Here is an 18,325-nt window from a genome sequence, read left to right as displayed (position 1 = left end):
AAAGACTGCGTCCATCATCTCCATCTGAGGTTTTTAGCTCCAACACTGTGACCTGGCTGCCTACTAGAATGCCTTCATCTCATCTTGACACTGAAATGGCCTTCTTGTCCGACAAGAGCATTGTGTACACCCTCACCCTCGGCGCTGCGTTGACTACTAAGAGTGCTGTTCCACTGCCAAAGGGAGGTGCCCCTTTAACTTGTGGGGCAACTTCCACTTCGAATCCCTCCCCAGCCTTCCCAAGCTGACTTCCCACAACCCCATCCGTCCTCCATCCCCAAGCCCATCCTCTTATAGGGTTTTTACTAGTTAGTCTTCTTGTAGCGGCTTGTCCTTTCTATTCTACCCTCCCTATGCTTTTCTCATTGGCAGACATTATGCAATTCTGTCGTGCATACTAGAACTTCTAAAATGTCCATAGTGAATACAGTCGAGACATTTTTCGCATACTGAACGAATCAGTTTGTTTACGGGCGAGCTGTTAAGGATATGAATGTAAGCGTTTATGTTTAGCCTAACGTAGACTTAGAAGGGTTATTGTCACAAACCTGTTCTGTTGCATTTAAACTACACCAAAATAAACTGCGTATCTGATTGTCGTGGTGAGGCGACACCTGTTTTAGAACTGGACATCACTGTCTCTGGCTCAAGAACTGTTTTGATTTTCAGATGAGGTCAATCAGCCTTTCTTTTTTAAAATTTGAACGACATTGTGCCCTTTTTCATTGCTTTTGTACACTCTGCAACCATAACCCATAGAGCTCTTCAATGAAGAGTGACTCTACACCACATGACATGATAGACCGGTGACCTATTATACGTTACTTTGGTTCTACGCTGGAAAAGGGAGAGCTGCCTTCTTTAACCAGATGTGTGTTAGTCCTCTGATCAATCCGATGTATAGCTCCCATTTCCAGGTAATTTCAGGAAGCAATAAAGGCACGGATTGAGTTCAAGTGGTGGTTGGCGAATTTGGCAAACTTAAAAAGATGGATATAGGGATAAAGAACAAAAAACTAAAAAAAAAAAAGATAGGTAGAGCAATATTGTTGTACAAACAGCTCAGTGGTGTAGTGGAGCTACCTGTAGGAACCATTGTCAGGAGTTTTAATGTGAACGTGTCATTCAAATCATATTACAGGGATATGGAATCGTGTCAGGGTATATGGGCGCTTAACGGGGTGGGTGCTTTACTTCATGAGATATATCTATGTTCATACATCTGTATCGCAAAAAGACGCCATTTCATGAAAAATTATTTTTGTTATCATCGAATTGTTAATCAGTTTGCATAATGTACAAAATAAAGTATATTTTAAATATTTTAAGAGATATTTTGTATTTAACCATGACATTTTATTTCTCCACACTTCTATCAAGCTGAAAGTATCATATGTCTGTATAGAACCATACTGAGAGTATACATAATTTTCTAGTGCTTTAAAATCTAACGGAGTGATATAAGAAGGGATGGGCCTGTGGTGTGCCTTGATCACACGGTTCGGTTTCAGTGAGCGATAGGGTTCATCATCGCCAGTGTTGATGTGGTGGAAACTTTATGATTGTGCCATGATTTCCTATTTGATAGTGCTTTTTCATACGCTAACAGAGTCAATGTTGGACAGTCCTCGTGATATTTGATACGTCAATCCATCTCAGCTGTATTTCCTACGTTGGTGGTCAGACATGACCTGTGTCATATTTTTGTCTTTGTATGTCTTCCAATTCAAATCATGTATTGTTCTGTTGTTGGTTCCTCGAAACATTGTTAGAAATAAAATTGGGAAATTCTTTTCTTTTCCTTCCTTTCACCCTCCCTTTCCTCCCTTTCTTCCCCTCCTCCTCCTAACCTCCTCCGTTCTTTCTTTGTTTCTTTCATTCCACAGTGTGTTCATTTTGTGTAAAATGTTCTGCCGTCCCTAACACTTATTGCACTAAAGGATACAATGCAGTATGCTATTTTTGGCTAAAAACCACGAATTTGCAAAGAAAAGTACTAAAACAGATTTTTTTTTTAAATACAAGGGTTTTTAATACATTTTAAATCATCACTTAAAACTTACTTAATGATAAAAAAAAAGATCTTGTGGATAAAAACAAGTGTGCAGTTACGTGGTTTTTCCCACAACAGCAGCGCTGCATTGGTTTAATGTATCAACAGATTTGTAGTAAACCATCACTGTTTAATCACAACTATCACTTAATTGTTATGTAGCATTTTACAGTTGTAGCATTTTATCAACTCAGAACTTTGTCTTGTATTTCAAACATTTCTTGTAAATTTGGAATAATCATGTCGCCTTATTATGTGTGCATTACATTATACTCCAGGCAATGCCAAATATTAACCTACTAAGCACTGTTTCATACCTTAGGTTTTTACAAACAACTTACTGTTCTGCCATCCCTCTGGCTGGAGGGGTACAGTAGCATTGTGGATAGTTTCTGCTCTTCATGCCGTTTATCTGTAGGGAACATTGAATCAAAACTGTGAACTTCAAATAATACAAAAAGCATAATTTAAAAAAAGTGCAGGATGAGATTCAGTGTTTCAAGACAACTACAAAGTCAGCATCACAGGGAGGACAAGCTGGCACGCCCATAATTACTGACACATCTCATTCTCAATTCATTTTGCGGACTGAAAGGCTTAGCCTTGGTCTTGTGTGTAAACTGCCCCCGATGACATTTAAATAGCTATTTCAGTACATACGCCCCCTCAATAATTGGCATGTCAGGTACACTTGAACATAGTGTCATTTGACTTTTTGTACTGCAGGTTATGTGCAACATGAAGTAATTATGCACACTTGTAATATTTTCTATTTTCATATGAGATTTAAGTGCTTTTTTGTACTCACTGACATCTTTTTTTCTTCCTTGCATGAAATGCAAGAGAGAGGAGGAAAAAAATGTTTTTCATAAAGTATATTTGCATTTGGTACTCCAATAGTAAAACCAGTGGGCAAACGTTATGTTTTAGAATTTAATTTACAAAACTATGCCAAGTATTTAAAAGCTATTTTTAGAGTAAATAAAAAAAACTCATTCATTTTATTTCCTTTAAGACATGCCTTTATCTTTGTATCTATAAATATGAGCATAATCCATAGTCATATGATTGTGCTACTGTTGTATGATACTGCAGTCTGATTCATAAATAAACTCTTTGCATGAAATTTGTGTTTGTGATCAATTGCCTATAGGGGACATTTACAGGATCTGTTTCATGCTCTCTATCAGGTTACTGGAGGAAATACTTTTGTTGCTCTTTGTAAAATATTTAGAAAAAATACAGAACTTCCTCTCTCCAATATATATATATGTTTAAGACATCACACTTAGGGATGGAGACTGATTAGCTATATGTAGCCATATAACATAATATACAACACAGCCTACTAATATATATATAATATGTATAAACATTATGTAACTATGACTGCATCACAGTTCATGTATCGTTGGTGATGATAACAAGGTTATAAAAACACTGGTTACAACAACAAATTATGATCGATTCTATATAAATATATCAACCATATATTATCTTACCTTCGCCCACATAAAGTATTTATCAACATGTATGTAATCACATATGTTCCACAGTAACAGGAATTCAACATTATTGACATTGTGGCCACATGCTGTTTTTTTATTTAGTTAACAATACTGCTTAAAAGAATATTTCTTATAGCCAATTTAATTATTCTCATGAGCCAAATTACAATTTAATTAAAAGAAAACACTTTGACATTTTTTTATTTCATACATCTGTTTACAGAATCACTGTATCAACCCCAAATAACAGTGTGAACGTTAGCTTAAATACTGCATTAATCTGGTGCTGCCAGAATACCAGTTTGGCTCAAAGGATAAATAACTTCCGAAATATTAAAGAGGCTTTCATTCAGCATAGTTACACATTTTTAAAACTATGAATGATTACTTGTGTTTCCTGTAGTAGCCATATAATATAGTAATAGCTAGCTAATTAACTGCTAACTTACACCTAAGGTTAGCTAATTAGAGTACTGTAGCTAACGTTTTAAGCTTAACGTTAGCCCCAAATAGGAGGACAGCAACTTCTGAATTTGTTCCCAGTAATTTTACACAACATATTTACTTATGGTATGTTGTTCTCTTGCTAACCACAAATCAAAACCGGGTGTTCTTTGAACCTGAAGCTTCCGATTTGCCATAGAAAGAAGGTTAAAGTAGTAACGTTAGCCACGTTAGCTAGACTTTTCAGTTTTGGTAACTGTAGGTCAACATGGCCGCCTGTGTTGCTGACCATGCTCCTCAGATAAAACCCTAGAATAGAATGATATAACCATTACATTTTAACATATTAAATAGCTAATAAGACACCACTTTTCACTTCAATAATGTTTACTATTAGTATACTGTTGTTGCTACAAAATAATATGCCACTAGTGGTATTACTACCATTTGACTGCTAGTAGTGGCACTGGTTCTTCTAATGGTAACCATTACAACTGCAAGAAACTCACTCATGTTGGTTTGTAAGTTATAATATAGTCTGATGTCATTGTGTCTTTTTTAATTATGTAGTAGTAGGTTTTTTATTATTCTGTGCAATATAAATACACTGTGCAATACCACAATTATTCTGTTATTGTGGATTTTTTACTTTTTTTACTTATTTAATATTCTTTACTGTTTAATTACTTATTTACAATTGTTTTGATCTTGTTTTTTTTACTATGTCTCTTATTTGCACTATCCACTATGCTGCTGTAATCCTGTAAATTTCCCACTGCGGGACTAATAAAGGATTATCTTATTTTATCTTATTTTATCTTATCTTATCTTATCTTACCTTCTTTGGTGTCTTCAGAATGAAACTGTTGCAACTGCCACTGTTCTTCAGACCTCACTGCCATTAATCTCCAGCTGTCCCCCCATCACAGCTGTCTCCATCTCTGAGCCATACCACTGTAAGTAAATCACATATCTGTCATTACTTTACACTTTGTAGTACTGTCAAGCATGCTTGCCTCTGTTGCTCAGGGAATACGTAACTCCATTAAGGACCCAGTGACAGTTGACCTTCTTGCACACATACTGCATTCTCTACAACCACACCCCAGAACATGAGAAGAAGAACAAACTGAAAGGAGGAGAGTACTTCTTAATCTTAACATGTGTTTGGTGTAAACACCTGTAGAAACACGCAAAGGATTGCATGTAGTTATGTACTTATTATGTCCACAAGATGGAGCTAAACTATAAAAATACAACAACAAAAACACCTCAAAACCCTGATTCTTCTCTACCAGAAGATGTGCAGGCAGATAATACATTTACAGTTTCTAGTCCTTTTAAATATAGCATACATCTTGTCACTTTGACACATATACTTGTTAGTGCCCATGTGAAATACATTGTCACTCTGCCTGTTTTTTTAATAATAGATTTATAATTATACCATTGCAAACTAATAGGTAAAATAATTGTTAAATTCCAACATGCTGCCAATTTTCTCGAAAATAAAATGCCAATGTTATTTCAGCAAGGATTATGTTGACTTTAATGCCTATATCTTCAAATTAGTTTAATTGTTTTTTACATTTAAGACATATTGCGAAATAAATGGGAAAATTAATTGTTTGTTTGCTTTGCTCACATTTCTATTTTTGGAGGTGAACAATAGTTGCTCAACTTTTGATAAATATTTACATCAGCAGACAAGAGATCCTCTTTAGTGCACCTCAACAGCTGTCCTTTAGTACTTTGGCAAGGACGCAATCTTAAATATTACACAAACTGTGTAATGATAATGTGTTGATGAACCACACATTGCTCAAAGCAAAATAAAAGTGTATTGCAGCTCCGTGCTGCAGAGACCCCGATGTTGTGGTCCAGGAGCCCATGTGGAGTCTGGATCACACACTGTGCTGCTGGATTGGAGCTTAACAGCTGATTGGATCCCCCCGCACTGGGAGCCCGACGCTTCCTGGCTATTTATGGCAGATGCCCGTCTATCGAGGCCGCTCTCTTCAGCCCTTACATGGTTGCTGTGGGATGAGGTTACCGCGCCGATTTTGGCCCGCACTCCACAAACCCCTCGGAGGCAATGTTGTGTCGCCTCTCACTCGTCAGTGTAAACTATCAGACCAGTGTCCCACACCTGGTTTGCATGAATGGACATTTAAAAAACCCCGGTTTTGACTTTTGGAACAGTTTGAAGAATCACTCATTGTTGGAGGATCAATCCGTTCTAACACACCTCTTGTGTATTTTTTTTTTTTTTTTTTTACTCAGCTTCATCCCTGTCCCTCTCCTTCACCCCTCTCCTGCATACCCCACTCCCTCTCGCTCTCTCTCCCTTCTTCTCTTTCTTCATTGCTCGGCTGTTCTTGGACTGATTTATTTGGCCCCGTGCAGCAGAGCTAGTGGGGAAAGCACCAGGCTATATTTGTCGGCTGCTGAGGTCGGGAGCTGCTTCGTGGTGGATGACTTTGGGTTTACCTGCTCACACCTGCGCCTCCTGCCTCCTGCCTCCTGCGTCCTGCCTCCTCAGCATCTGCTTCGCTCTGAATAAGGCACGTGTGAGATCCGTTGTTCGGTGGTTTTGAATCTCAGAATTCTGCTGACGGGATGAATGGACTATCATTGAAGCTAAAACATTGTGAGTATGGTTTTGTCTTTCTTATTTTAATCTCATGCATGCTGTGGTATATATATCAATATATATATGAGGTCAGCAAGTAAGCAGACAGTTCTTCTATAATGAATCTGACATCATTCAGCTTTGTGTTGAGTTATGTAAACTGTAGACTAAGTAGATTAAGATGTTTAGCTGTTACATTAGGCTACTTAATTTATCTTTGAGCTACAATAGCTTCCTCGTGACTCAAATGTACAAAATAATTGCAATAATATTCTGGCACCTAATAAGGTAATGAAACATTTACTGAATTATAACAGGATGTTTAAATGCTCAGACGTTGCCTCACACCTGATTTGCTACACTTGAAAAGAAATGGCTGGAAATTACTAAATAACTTTGTGTCTTTGGTTGTTAACCAGCCATTTGTTGCTTTTTATTCATTAATTCTGGTTCATTCATTAAATCTAGGTATCAGCAGGTGAATTGTGTAAACCATCAGCTGTTGAAACAGGATCACTTTGGGTCACAGTCAAAGACAATATCAGAATTACTTCATTAAAAAAGTGCATCATGCCCTAAAGAATCAAAGAAAGTGAAAGCATTGTACCTAAAGATTGGGAAACTCATTCATAAACACTCTTATTTTTACCAAGCCACCCTGTTGTGAGTTCAAACTTTGGTGCCAAAGCTCAGCAGTGTGCGTGACCGGTGTCTGGTTTACATTTTCTCCCTCGGAGGACTGAATGTCGTGTCCCAACCAAACCTCCCTCTTGTTGCTGCGCGCCGTCTCAAGTAACCACACGGGAATTAGCATTCCAACCTCCAGATTATGGCTGTATGGTGGCATGTGTCTGCAGCTGATCTTTCGTCTATGTGTTGGGCCGGCCCGTTGTTCCAACAGTGGTCGGGCGTCATTTCTCCACAGTTTTGTTTTTAGTGTGTGTGTGTGTGTGTGTGTGTGTGAGTGCATGTAACTCCCTCCGACAGTTGCTTGGTGCTTGGTGCACCTGCTGCACCCGTCACAATGAACAGACAGGTTTACTGACCGGCCCCACGCTTGACCCTCTGCCACTGGATTCTGTTCATCTACACATAAGAAGACATATCTGCAACTATCACCCAGTTATAAGCATTCATTTGATTTTTTTGGTGTTGAAATAGTTTAGAATATAGATGAACAAATGCAAATATGCTTTGCTGCGTTTCTTTATTTGCACTAATAAGCTTATTCGTTGGTCAGCTAATGGACATCAGAACAAAAAGCTTTTATACAAAGTAGTTTCAGGTATGCTTTCCTTTAGCAAGCAAGTGCAGATTTGTGCACCTTTTTCTTTACTAAAGGCAATGGTGAAACATAGCTCCTGTTTTATGGTGTTGTTGTTGTTGTTGTTAGCATGCTGCAGAGGCAAAAGATTAAATTCAATCAACATCTCCTTTCACATCCTTTCATCATCCGCCTGCCCCCTCATTAAAAAGGAGAACATGACTCGTATTTGTGTTCAACAGGTGTGTGACCTGCTGAGTGTGGTCTCATGCTCCAGTTGACTTGCAGCTTGTACTCAGCACCCCGCTGTGTGCTGTTACTGTCGGCACTTAGCATGTCAGAGAGCTGTCCACGGGTCTACTGCTGGCCTGCTAACATGTAGGCCTCTGTCTGAAAGTGTGACTGCTGCTTTGGGTTACACGTAAAGATGTCTGGGACTAACCAGTGAACTCTACTCTTGCACGAGTCTCCTAACACACGTGTGCACCGGTTTGTTTTGTGTATGACAGAGTAGTGCCACTCACCTGAAGCCTTGAGAAGAATAGCTGTAAAATGTCTTATATCCGACAAAAAAAGTGCCTCAAATCAACATTTTGGATGTAAAACAATGACCAGGTAATCACGTTAATTACACAGTTTAACCATCATATTTGGCTATATTATGGTGTGTTCAGGCTCCATTCAGTAAAACTAAGTATTGGACTAAGTGAACTATAATGTTTCCAGCCGGGCAAGCCGAGAGTGCTTTAAGTGCATGTTTTAGCATGTGTGCGTGAACCACTGGTTAGCTCTGCACTGCTCTCATAGGGCGGTTCACAGCCGAAGCAGAGCACTAACTGTCTGGTTCCCCCTTCAGGTAAACTCTGTTAGCTCTGTCAGCATGTTTGCTGTTGTTTATACTGTTAGCGCCGTAGCACCATTAGCTACGAGCCGCCGGCTCAGCCGTCGCCATGTTGAGAGCCGTTCAGAGGCAATCCAAATGCCCCCAATCTCAGAATATAACAACAATAAGTCAGATAAAGTACTTAATATTTTAAAATACAAAGAATGGTTGGGTACTACGCGGTTTAGTCATTTTATACACGTTTAGAAGGCTGTACGGGGAGGAAGTATGACTTCAACAGAAGGAGAAAAGACATCCAAATCCTCAAGTAACCATTTCTGGCATGAAGTCTTCCTCTCCGTCCTCCTTCACTCTCTCCCACTCTGTCCCTCTCCCTCTCCCTCTCCCTCCCTCTCTCCTGCTCCGTCTGAGAGTTGCAGAACTTCTTAAGTGTCTCTCATCAGCAGCACCGGGCTCCGTGCTCATCGATATCCATATAAGAGCAGAGCAGGCAGATTTCTGTGCCGAGTGTCAGGCAGAGTTGATGCAAGGCAGCAGAGAGGAACGCGGATCTGGATCTAAAGAGTAAATGTTTAAGGGAGGAGGAAGGATGAAGGTTCCGACTCTGCTGCCTCGGGCTCTCACTTGACCCATGTTATTGTGTGTGTGTGTGTGCGTGTGTGTGTGAGAGAGACTTTCGATCATATACTTCCTCTGCATGCATGTGCATGTGTTTATAATAGTGCATGGGTGTCTGTGAATCAGTGTACATCAGTGCGTTTGTACAAGCCAACCTAAACCGGTTAGGAGACACTCTCTCCTAATAAAGGCAGACTAGCTCGGTGTCTGCTGCCGACCAAAGTGCACAGAAGTTGATGAATTAATTATCACGTTCTTAATAAAACAATAATCACATTGCTATTAAAGGCCCAATACAACCTGTCTTTGTAATATCTTAACTGTTTCTTTACTGGGTACAACAAAGCTTTGATTTTTTTAAATGTCAAAGTATCTTCAGTCGGGATCAACTGTTATTACAACTGACATAATAATTTCCATTATCTGAATATTGTACATCACATTTATACTACATGAGTTGTCTCAACGTGTGTGCAATAGCTGCAGCAAAATGCTCAGGGCAAATGTGAATCCATCCTTTAGGAATACTTTTTGTGATTTAGAAGTTTTGTCCTGTTGAAAGAGAAGTCTGTGCTCAACTCCAGTCGGTCATAATGTCGATCCCATGAAGCACGTAAAGCTCAGTAGAGCTCAGGCTGCTTAATTAAAGGCCGACTGAAACAAAGGGTCATGTGGTTTCCATAAGGAAAAAGTCCACAATGTATGACCAGTGTGCTGCTGAGCTTCAGAGCTTAACGTTTGATTAGCAGAGAGTTGCTTTGATGTTGAGTCACACACCTCGTGGTGTTTACATGATGTCCTGGGTGTTGAGTTTTATTGACTGGTTTGTACATTCAGTGTTGCAAGATGTAACCGTTGAGCCAAGTTTCACATTTTTATTTGTTTGTGACCCCACGGACCAAGACTTATTGGTGCAGGTTTCTTTGTAGCTGATGAACGCACAATCATCATTTGACAGAGAGATAAACCCGACAGTTGATGTGGTGAGTGATAATTGTGAAAATAGTAATTTAGTCAAAAATTAGTCATTAATTAATAGTAGTATTTGTTAATTCAAAAATAGTGATCCTATAGTCTCACAATGTGGTTTTTATTAACATTGTTGTTTTCCCATGAGGATGGAAAACTTCAATATTCTTTACATTCAGACATTTTCAGTTAAGCAACTAGAGCTTATTAAATGTACATAAAAATGGGAAAAAAAAGTACAAAACAACAGAAAGTTGCAGATTATGCAAAAACAAGGCTTTTAAAGGTGCACTGTGAAGGATTTGGCGCCCTCTAGCGGCGACATTGTAGATTGCAACTGAACCGTCTCCCCTGTGCCAAGGCTGCAGGAGAACTACAATGGCTGACACGGAAATAAAACGCGAATGGCCGAGAGCCAGTGATTGGTTTGTACGTTCTGGGCTACAATAGAAATATGTCGGACCCGCTCTGTATTTAGATATAAGTGGCTTATTCAAAGTTAACAGAAACGCAATGATTCTTATTTTCCGTTGATTATACACAAAAAAAACCATACTTAATTATATATGTCATACCATTTCTGCCAATAGATCCCTCTAAATGCTACACGCTGTTCCTTGAAATGGCTTTTTAAAACATCCAACCCCAAAATGAATGAGCTAATTTGTCAACAAATTTCTGTTGACTTAAATAGTGATGAAAGTCTGTGTCCTGGTCATGAGGTCTGACACAAGTTCCCATGATGTCATCGACCCACCTACCCATAGTCCACCTCTGTGTGGTTACTTGGAAGGCTGTAAGTGTTATGTCTTATGCCAGTGTGGTTTACTTCTCAGAAAAGCTTCATGAAAGACGCGTGACCTGTTTTGAAATTGTAAAAATGCATGCAAGCGGCAAGACAGAGAGCGAGCGACGGAGCATTTATCATGTTTGTTGTTGCACTGGCATGGAAGGAGGGGTGAAGAGCAACAGTGACACGGAGAGCAAAAACGAGAGGAGAGAAAAGGAGAATGAGGACTAAGAGGAAGTTGGGCGAAGGTGGCGCTGCAGGATTGGGCAAGATGGAAGGCAAGGATGACAAATCTGAGGAATGAAAGGGAGAAGGAGGAAGAAAACAAGGCAGAGCGGCGAGCAGGCGGGGAGACGGTCCTCCTGGTAAACACCGACCGGCCTACAGGGTGACCTCTCCCCGAGGCAGCCACTCACAACACATGTTGCCTTATTAGGGGCGTCAACGGGGAGCGGAGGCAGACTAGGGAAGGTGGGAGGGGGTAAGGTTGTGTGTGAAAGGGTGAGAAAAAGCAGCAGACAGATGAGGAGTTAGACCAGAAAAAGTGTGTGACAACAGTAAAAGAGCTGCGGATGTTTTGCCTACTTCTGTGTGTGATGCACACTTATGTTTTGTTCCTTTTGTTAACAAATGTTGCAGCGACGATAAAGACCATGTATTGTATCATACTCAGGATTTGCAGGTCCAGGGCGTCACGTTACAATTTAATTAACAGAACCAAAGATTTTCATCCATCAGACAGGTTTCTTTTATTTGAGTTTTCATTAGCTTTGATCCTGAGTTAATTGGTTCCGACTTTGTGTTACATTTATTTTTTGCTTGTTTGTTTCTGGGTTTTAACGGTTAAATATACAACAAAATATGACTTTACGCCCAAAGGCGTATGTGTTGTACTGGGACAAAACAGTAAAGTACAGTAAATGGTAAACGACCTCATGGCATTACTAGATAATAGTGAGTTTTTATTTATTCTCAACCCCTGTTGGTTTAGTTCAGGGGGGATGTGAGCGCACGGATTTGGATTTGGCAGTCCCTCTGATATACTTTTACTCTTGTAAACAGTTGGACAAACTTATTGTCCCTTTTCCGAGCATTTGGAGAACCGTCTTAAGGACTATATGTCTGTCTATGATGTGATGACTGGTCATGTGACTGTTGGGCAATCATTGTAAGACAGTAAATATGAGACTCATGACGACGAAGGGCAGAAACTAAAATAAAGTACACCCACAATCAACAAGTTGTAGTCATTTTTATAATCATCAGTCATTATATTATTTGGCAGGAAGTTATGAAGAGCTTAATAAAGCCTTTCTTACTGGCTGAACTGGCACCAAGACAAGGCTGTCAGTAAAAACCATATAGAGTCGTACTCCCAGCGGCACACTGAATTTTATTCTCCAACTGCATTTAAAAACAGTTTTAACCAGCAGACGACTTAACGACAGTCATATTAATGCAATTTCCGGCTTCAGGTTTTGGAAGTGTGATGTGTGCGTGCGTTGAGGATACCATCTGACTCCCAGTAGTCCTGGACCCAACACCACCCCCAGCAGCCCTGCTGGCACCCTCCTCCAATCCTGTTCCAGAGTTTTTATCATCAAGGCTAATTTCTGCCTGTAATCTGATTAGGGCTGTGAGCTGCTTTAGCATCCTGCTGCGCTGTCTCTCTCTCTCTCTCAGCTCCCTCGCGTGTACACACACACACACACACACACACACACACACTGACACATACAAATCACGTATGACAGCCAGTCTGTTCTTGCTGTCTAGCCGGGGCAGTCACTCTGCTGTGTCTGTGGGCTGTATCTGTGTGTGTGTGTGTGTGTGTGCGGTCGTTTTGTGTCACCACCTCCATCCCTGCCTGTCCGCTTGCCAGTTGCAGCCCTCGCCTCCACCGCTGCCACTCGTGCTGTCCACCAGCGCTCTGACCGGAGGGGGAGTCTCGCGGCATCCTTCTTCTCTCCTCCCCAAACATGTTTCGAAACCCATGGATCTCTAGTTACCATGTGAACCATGAGCAGCCGTGTGGCCAAGGTAAGGCCTTTGAAAAGGGGAGGCTTGGTCCGGCTATAGGGGGACATGCTAAACCCACTTGAATACCTTTTAACTCCATAGACTGCTTGGGGGCTTTGCTAATTGAGCTCCTTACTGAGCTAGATGACAGAGCCGGTGGCTGTCAGTGGTAACAGTAGGCAGGGGGATTCGGCTCGGCACGGTTCCTGGTGGACTCCTTGTTTTGCTTCTGTTGGCTTGGTTGGATCCGATGAAACAAGGATTCATGACGCGTGTAAGAGTTGCTCATCCAATACTTTTAAGGATTTTGGGATAATCTATTGCTTTGGGTGTGAATGTTAGCATCAGGCTGCTTTGAACGAATGAATGGGAAGTGTGGTTGAGGAGTGAAAGATCATTTTGACTCCTACATTTAGTGTATTCAACAGGTGTGTGCTATGATGTGCTTTCTCTTGTTTCCTCCGCTCTGATGTTTCTACCTTGTAAATGAGCTCCATCGTTACCTCCGAACAGATTGTGTGCAAGCGAAAGGCCCAAGTCACACAGGAAGTCTATTTCGCGCCTCTGAATATTTATAGAAGATCCTTCTCCTCACTGCGCTCACTTTTGGACCGTCAGCAGCCTAAGCTGCTCTCTGGCACTGTCGACCTTGAGCCTTGTGCTGCTTGTTTTGTTGACAACCTGCAGACGTTTCCAGGGAAAAGCCGGACTGGCTTCTGTACAAGGGGCTTTCCAGACAGATAAACAGGCAGATACAGTTACACAAGGTTCCCAAAGGCTTCAGAAATATCACAAAATAATGTTACAAGACCCGCAACCCAGACTTCTGGCCTCGCTTGTGTCTAATTCTGACTTGTGTCATCACTTCCACCAAAACATGTCCATTTTGAGTGCATGAATTTCCCCCCGGGTTACCACACAAAACACTGAGAAGCCCTTGAACTTGATGTCTAAGTGATCATTAGGATAGTACCACCACACTTACATGCTTTCTGTCCTGACAAACGTTCCCCGCTGTATTGCCGCACAGTCTTTTCAGGCCAAAATAGGTGTTCTGGAGGCGTCTGGAGGCGTCTGAAGCAGTAAGGTGATCCGGCTCCTATGCCGGGACACAACTTTACAACAGGCTGCTGTTGCTGTAGCATGAGAGGGGAGAGGGTCACCTATCAGCTGGGAACTGGGTGTGAACTTTCTGAGCAGCCTTTTATTGACAAGTGACTCAAAATTTCAAAGAAAACTTAATTTCCTGTCCGGACCGAACGGGACATTGTTGCTTCTTTTCAGTTGCATCTAAACCATTTTTTGTCACGTTTATCAGCATTTATAATGAATCATTTAAGTTAAAATGACAATTTGCAAAGGTAAACAGTAGAATTATGCTGTTCATGCTGCTGTTCTGGACCATTTTATATTGTTTGCTGGAGTCCGCTGCGTCAGGACCCTTGCTGAGCTAACAAAGAGGTCTCAATGAAATATACCGGGGAATTTTTTAAGCCAGTCCGAACACTTCCCTTCTACAGTACCCATCTGAATGCTTAAGACAGCATACAAATGTAATAATAATAATGATAATAACTATAAATATCAACTTAATTTGTATAGCACCCTTCATAAAAGAAATGCAGCACCAAAGGCTTTACATTAAAGGAAGATAGACGTAAAAAGGTATTGGTGATAATTTGAGACTTATTAAACGTAAACACAAAGATTGATTTTTTTTTGTGCACAACTAACAGCCTATTTGGCAACGCGGCATCTGAGGCCTGAAGCAAACACAGAGTCTTCCAATTTCCTGCTGGACACAAATTCACTACAGGCCTCGATGAAACTGAAATGATCATTTTTCAGCCGTCTTTCAGCCAGCCGTGCTGTAATCCATTGTGTCATATGCACAAGTAGTGCATAAAGTTATCATTTTATTATTTTACTTCCAAATGCCAGAAATGTGCAGTTCATTTTGACCAGGAGAACATGTCCTGATTCTCCCAGTGTCAGCACAGAGATACAGAATATTGAAAGGTGGAGTGTAGACGTTTTTGTTGTCGTGTAAGTTTGACTGAGTCTTGTTTCTCCTTTTAGAGTTTGGACCTAAATCTCGGGCCAAGCTTTGCAGCTCAGCCTCATTGCCAACAGAGGCCTTAAGGTGAGTTGTTTTTTTTCGCAATCACCAAAGTTACCTCCAGAAAGACAAGACAAGACAAGATAAGCCTCTATTGATCCAAAGAGGGGAAATTCAGGTTTTACAGCAGCACAAAGAGAGTTAAGTTAAAATAAATGCAAACATTTTCGTTTGTCTAATTTCTGCTTTGTCATCACAATGGGGATATGTGTAAGGATATAGGCTTTACTGCAGTAGAGCGCTTTAGCTTATCATGCTCAGTAAGCATTAAAAGCTAGGGATGCCTGGAACAGCTTATCCTAAAGACACTTTTTTGTTCACATGGCATTAAGGCCATAATACCTCCTTCAGGAGCACTTTGCACCCAAGCTCCTTTTGCATTAGTTCACAGTGTTTCCTCCGGTTCTTCAGCCGCCCGGCAGTAAGATACACAAGAACATTTTTATTTATTTGAACATAAAGCCTGAGTGTGACATGCAGTTTTAACTTATTTGGTCCTTTTAAAAATTAAATCTGGGTATTTATCAGTGAAAATTGACACTAACTGAAGATGACAAGCCTGTTTAAAAAATACATGAAGTAGTTTGTTTTGTAAAGAAAAGAAAGGTGAGTTTATTTCTCCCGGTTCGTGTGACCTGTTTTGTTGATTGTGATACGTAATGACATTAAGAGAAGACCTCAATTGTCTGTTTCTAATTGGAGGAGAGTCAGGACTCGCTGACCTCGTTCTTAAGCCGAATCCTGTTGGAAGTAACACCAGCTGAGTTTCCCCTTTACCTGCCATCACCTCTTTAAGACAAGGCCATTGAAGCAGAGTTGTGTGGGCAGCTGAAATAGACAACTAGGCACAATTCAGGGTAAAAATGATAGTTTAGCTACTGCATCACCTCTTTTATCACTGAGTAATTTGAAGTAAAGCAGCCACTCATCCTCCTATAATTACCGTTTGTTTTTTAGAAGGATAGATTCAATTAAGTATATATTTTCTTTTATTAGGAATTCAGATTGTAATACGTTTCATCTTGATTGCAGGTTTGTGACTCTGTCTTCTCGTTCAGTTTTCAGAGTGACTTCTCCCTGGGTGACAAGACCACCTTGGTCAAGAGTGTTTCAGATACAGATGCCAAACTCCTGGCTGTCCTTCCCAAGGGTGGGCATTGGTTCCCAGCACACACAATAACCCAGAAGAGATCTTGTAGTTTTTTTTACAACAATTTTTTTGTTCTAATATTCAGTTTCAGAGTTGAAGAAATACTTTGAGGGAGCCGTCACAAAGGATTTGGGAATGAACAGGTATCTTCAGGGTTCATATTTTTTCACATAAACTTTTCTGAATATTTTCATAAAATCGAACTCAACTGAGCAGCCGCTGACCTTTAACCTCTGCCCCCTGCCTGTCGACAGGAAGGAGAGGATAGCCCGGCGCCTGGAGGGGATGGAGAGTGATGTTCCCCCTGCGCTGGTGCCCGGTGGTTTGGTGGCCAACAGGATGCTGGAGGAGGATCCTCCGCGGTACACCCGCGCCTCAGATCCATGTGAGCCTTGTGTGATGGGTAAGCATGGCTCGATGCACTGCCAAAAACAAATGATGCTGTATTTTTGCATTTAGCGAGTTGTGACAATGTTAATTGTGATGTGTCTTGTTAAAATAATGCCACATTTGTGTCATGTGGGATGGAAGGTACATGGACCCCAGAATGCATCTGAACAAGGTTGCTGGAATGTAATCGTTTACTCTATTTACCGCAGTGAGGCGCTACAGTCGAGAGGAGTTGGAGGCACCCCAGAAGCAGCTGTCATCACTGGACAGATCCCCTCAGGTCAAAGGTGGCGTTGGCAGCGGCCGTCAGGAGCCATTGTTGGTGTATGTTGACCCAGTAACATTATCCACCTCCTCCACAACCACTTCTGGCCCCACAAACCCCACCAGCCACAGTTCCAAGGCCGAACGCATCGCCCGTTACAAAGCCGAGCGCCGCCGCCAGCTGTCAGAGCGTTACGGCATCCTCCTGGATCAGGAGGCGGACATCGATTACACACCACGCCACCGCCCTCGGCGTGACACAGACGCCTCTGACCGACAAACGGCTTCCAGGCGAGAGGGAGACAGACAGGAAGCTGAGGAACAAGGACGGGAGCCCAGGGTACCATATCGTGCTGGAGTGGGCAGGGTTTACATGAGGACTCACCCAGATCCTGCCCCTGTTTCCGCCTCCAGCCCAGCCCACTCAAACAAAGCCCCTCCCCCCACACAAGATAGGCCCAGAAGATTTTCGGAGCGGGAGAAAGCGATGAACTTGGAGAACCACCGGCGTGGTGCGGCTAAGGAGCGCCCAGTCGCTTCTAGATCCAGAACGCAGGAGCTGCATCCACCTCAGTCCCCTCAGCAGCAGCACCACCACCAGGACGCCGCCCACCAGGAGCCAAGCCCCGCCTCCACCAGGGATTACAGCATCGCAGCGGTGCCCGGCTCCCCTCGCACCGCCCGCCGGGCGTCCCTGCCCTCCACTCGCTACGGCATCTCACCTGGGGATTTGTTCATAGAGCAGCAGGCCCAGAGCATCCTCAACAGACAAGGGTGAGTTTATAAAAAATGGGTTAAAACATTCAGAAAGTACATAAACTAAGACCGACCATAATCTCAAAGACAAGTGTCTGATATATTGGACAACTCTTACTCAAGATTTGATCGTATAAATGGTTTAGTTTGCATACCTGCCGGTGCAGCCGTCGCCATGTTGAGAGCCGTTGAGAGTCAACAGAAATGCTCCCAATTTTGTATTTAGCTCCTTTAAAGTCTAACATGACACAAGTATTAGGAACGCACACTTTTTATGTCTGCGTCACCCCATTATAATTGTTTTTTGTTTTTATTTTACTCCATGCAGAAACTTTGTAGTTCTCTTTTAAATACTAAAATGGCCAAATCATGATCACAAGCCATTAAATCCCTCTCTGGGTGGTTCTTTCTACTGTGTAATGCTGCCCATGGAGTGATCTCACCATTAGAAGTCTGATGTTGTGTCTACAGTGTATTTTAAGACTACATGTAGAGAGTTTAAACC

The 18,325-nt window shown here is 41.6% G+C and overlaps 1 protein-coding gene across 10 annotated transcripts in view; it reads left to right on the top strand.

Moving 5' to 3' along the window:
* The first annotated feature begins 6,122 nt into the window (after positions 1-6,122).
* Positions 6,123-18,325, top strand: part of LOC306706774 (supervillin-like) — a 44,431-nt gene continuing 32,228 nt past the window's right edge. For 8 of the 10 annotated variants that reach the window (XM_079173975.1, XM_079173981.1, XM_079173983.1 and 5 more), the window contains exons 1-6: positions 13,058-13,162; positions 15,221-15,284; positions 16,319-16,410; positions 16,496-16,553; positions 16,665-16,813; positions 17,010-17,838. In XM_079173975.1, coding sequence (XP_079030101.1) covers positions 13,102-13,162; positions 15,221-15,284; positions 16,319-16,410; positions 16,496-16,553; positions 16,665-16,813; positions 17,010-17,838 — 1,253 coding nt within the window. In that variant the 5' untranslated portion in view covers positions 13,058-13,101. Of the gene's footprint in view, positions 6,656-13,057; positions 13,163-15,220; positions 15,285-16,318; positions 16,411-16,495; positions 16,554-16,664; positions 16,814-17,009; positions 17,839-18,325 lie in introns of those variants that run through there. The other 2 variants (XM_079173982.1, XM_079173978.1) reach the window with 2 other exon arrangements.

This window comes from Pholis gunnellus, assembly GCF_910591455.1.
Source record: "Pholis gunnellus genome assembly, chromosome: 14".
Classification (NCBI taxonomy): domain Eukaryota; kingdom Metazoa; phylum Chordata; class Actinopteri; order Perciformes; family Pholidae; genus Pholis; species Pholis gunnellus.
This window is presented reverse-complemented; position numbering and strand designations above follow the sequence as displayed.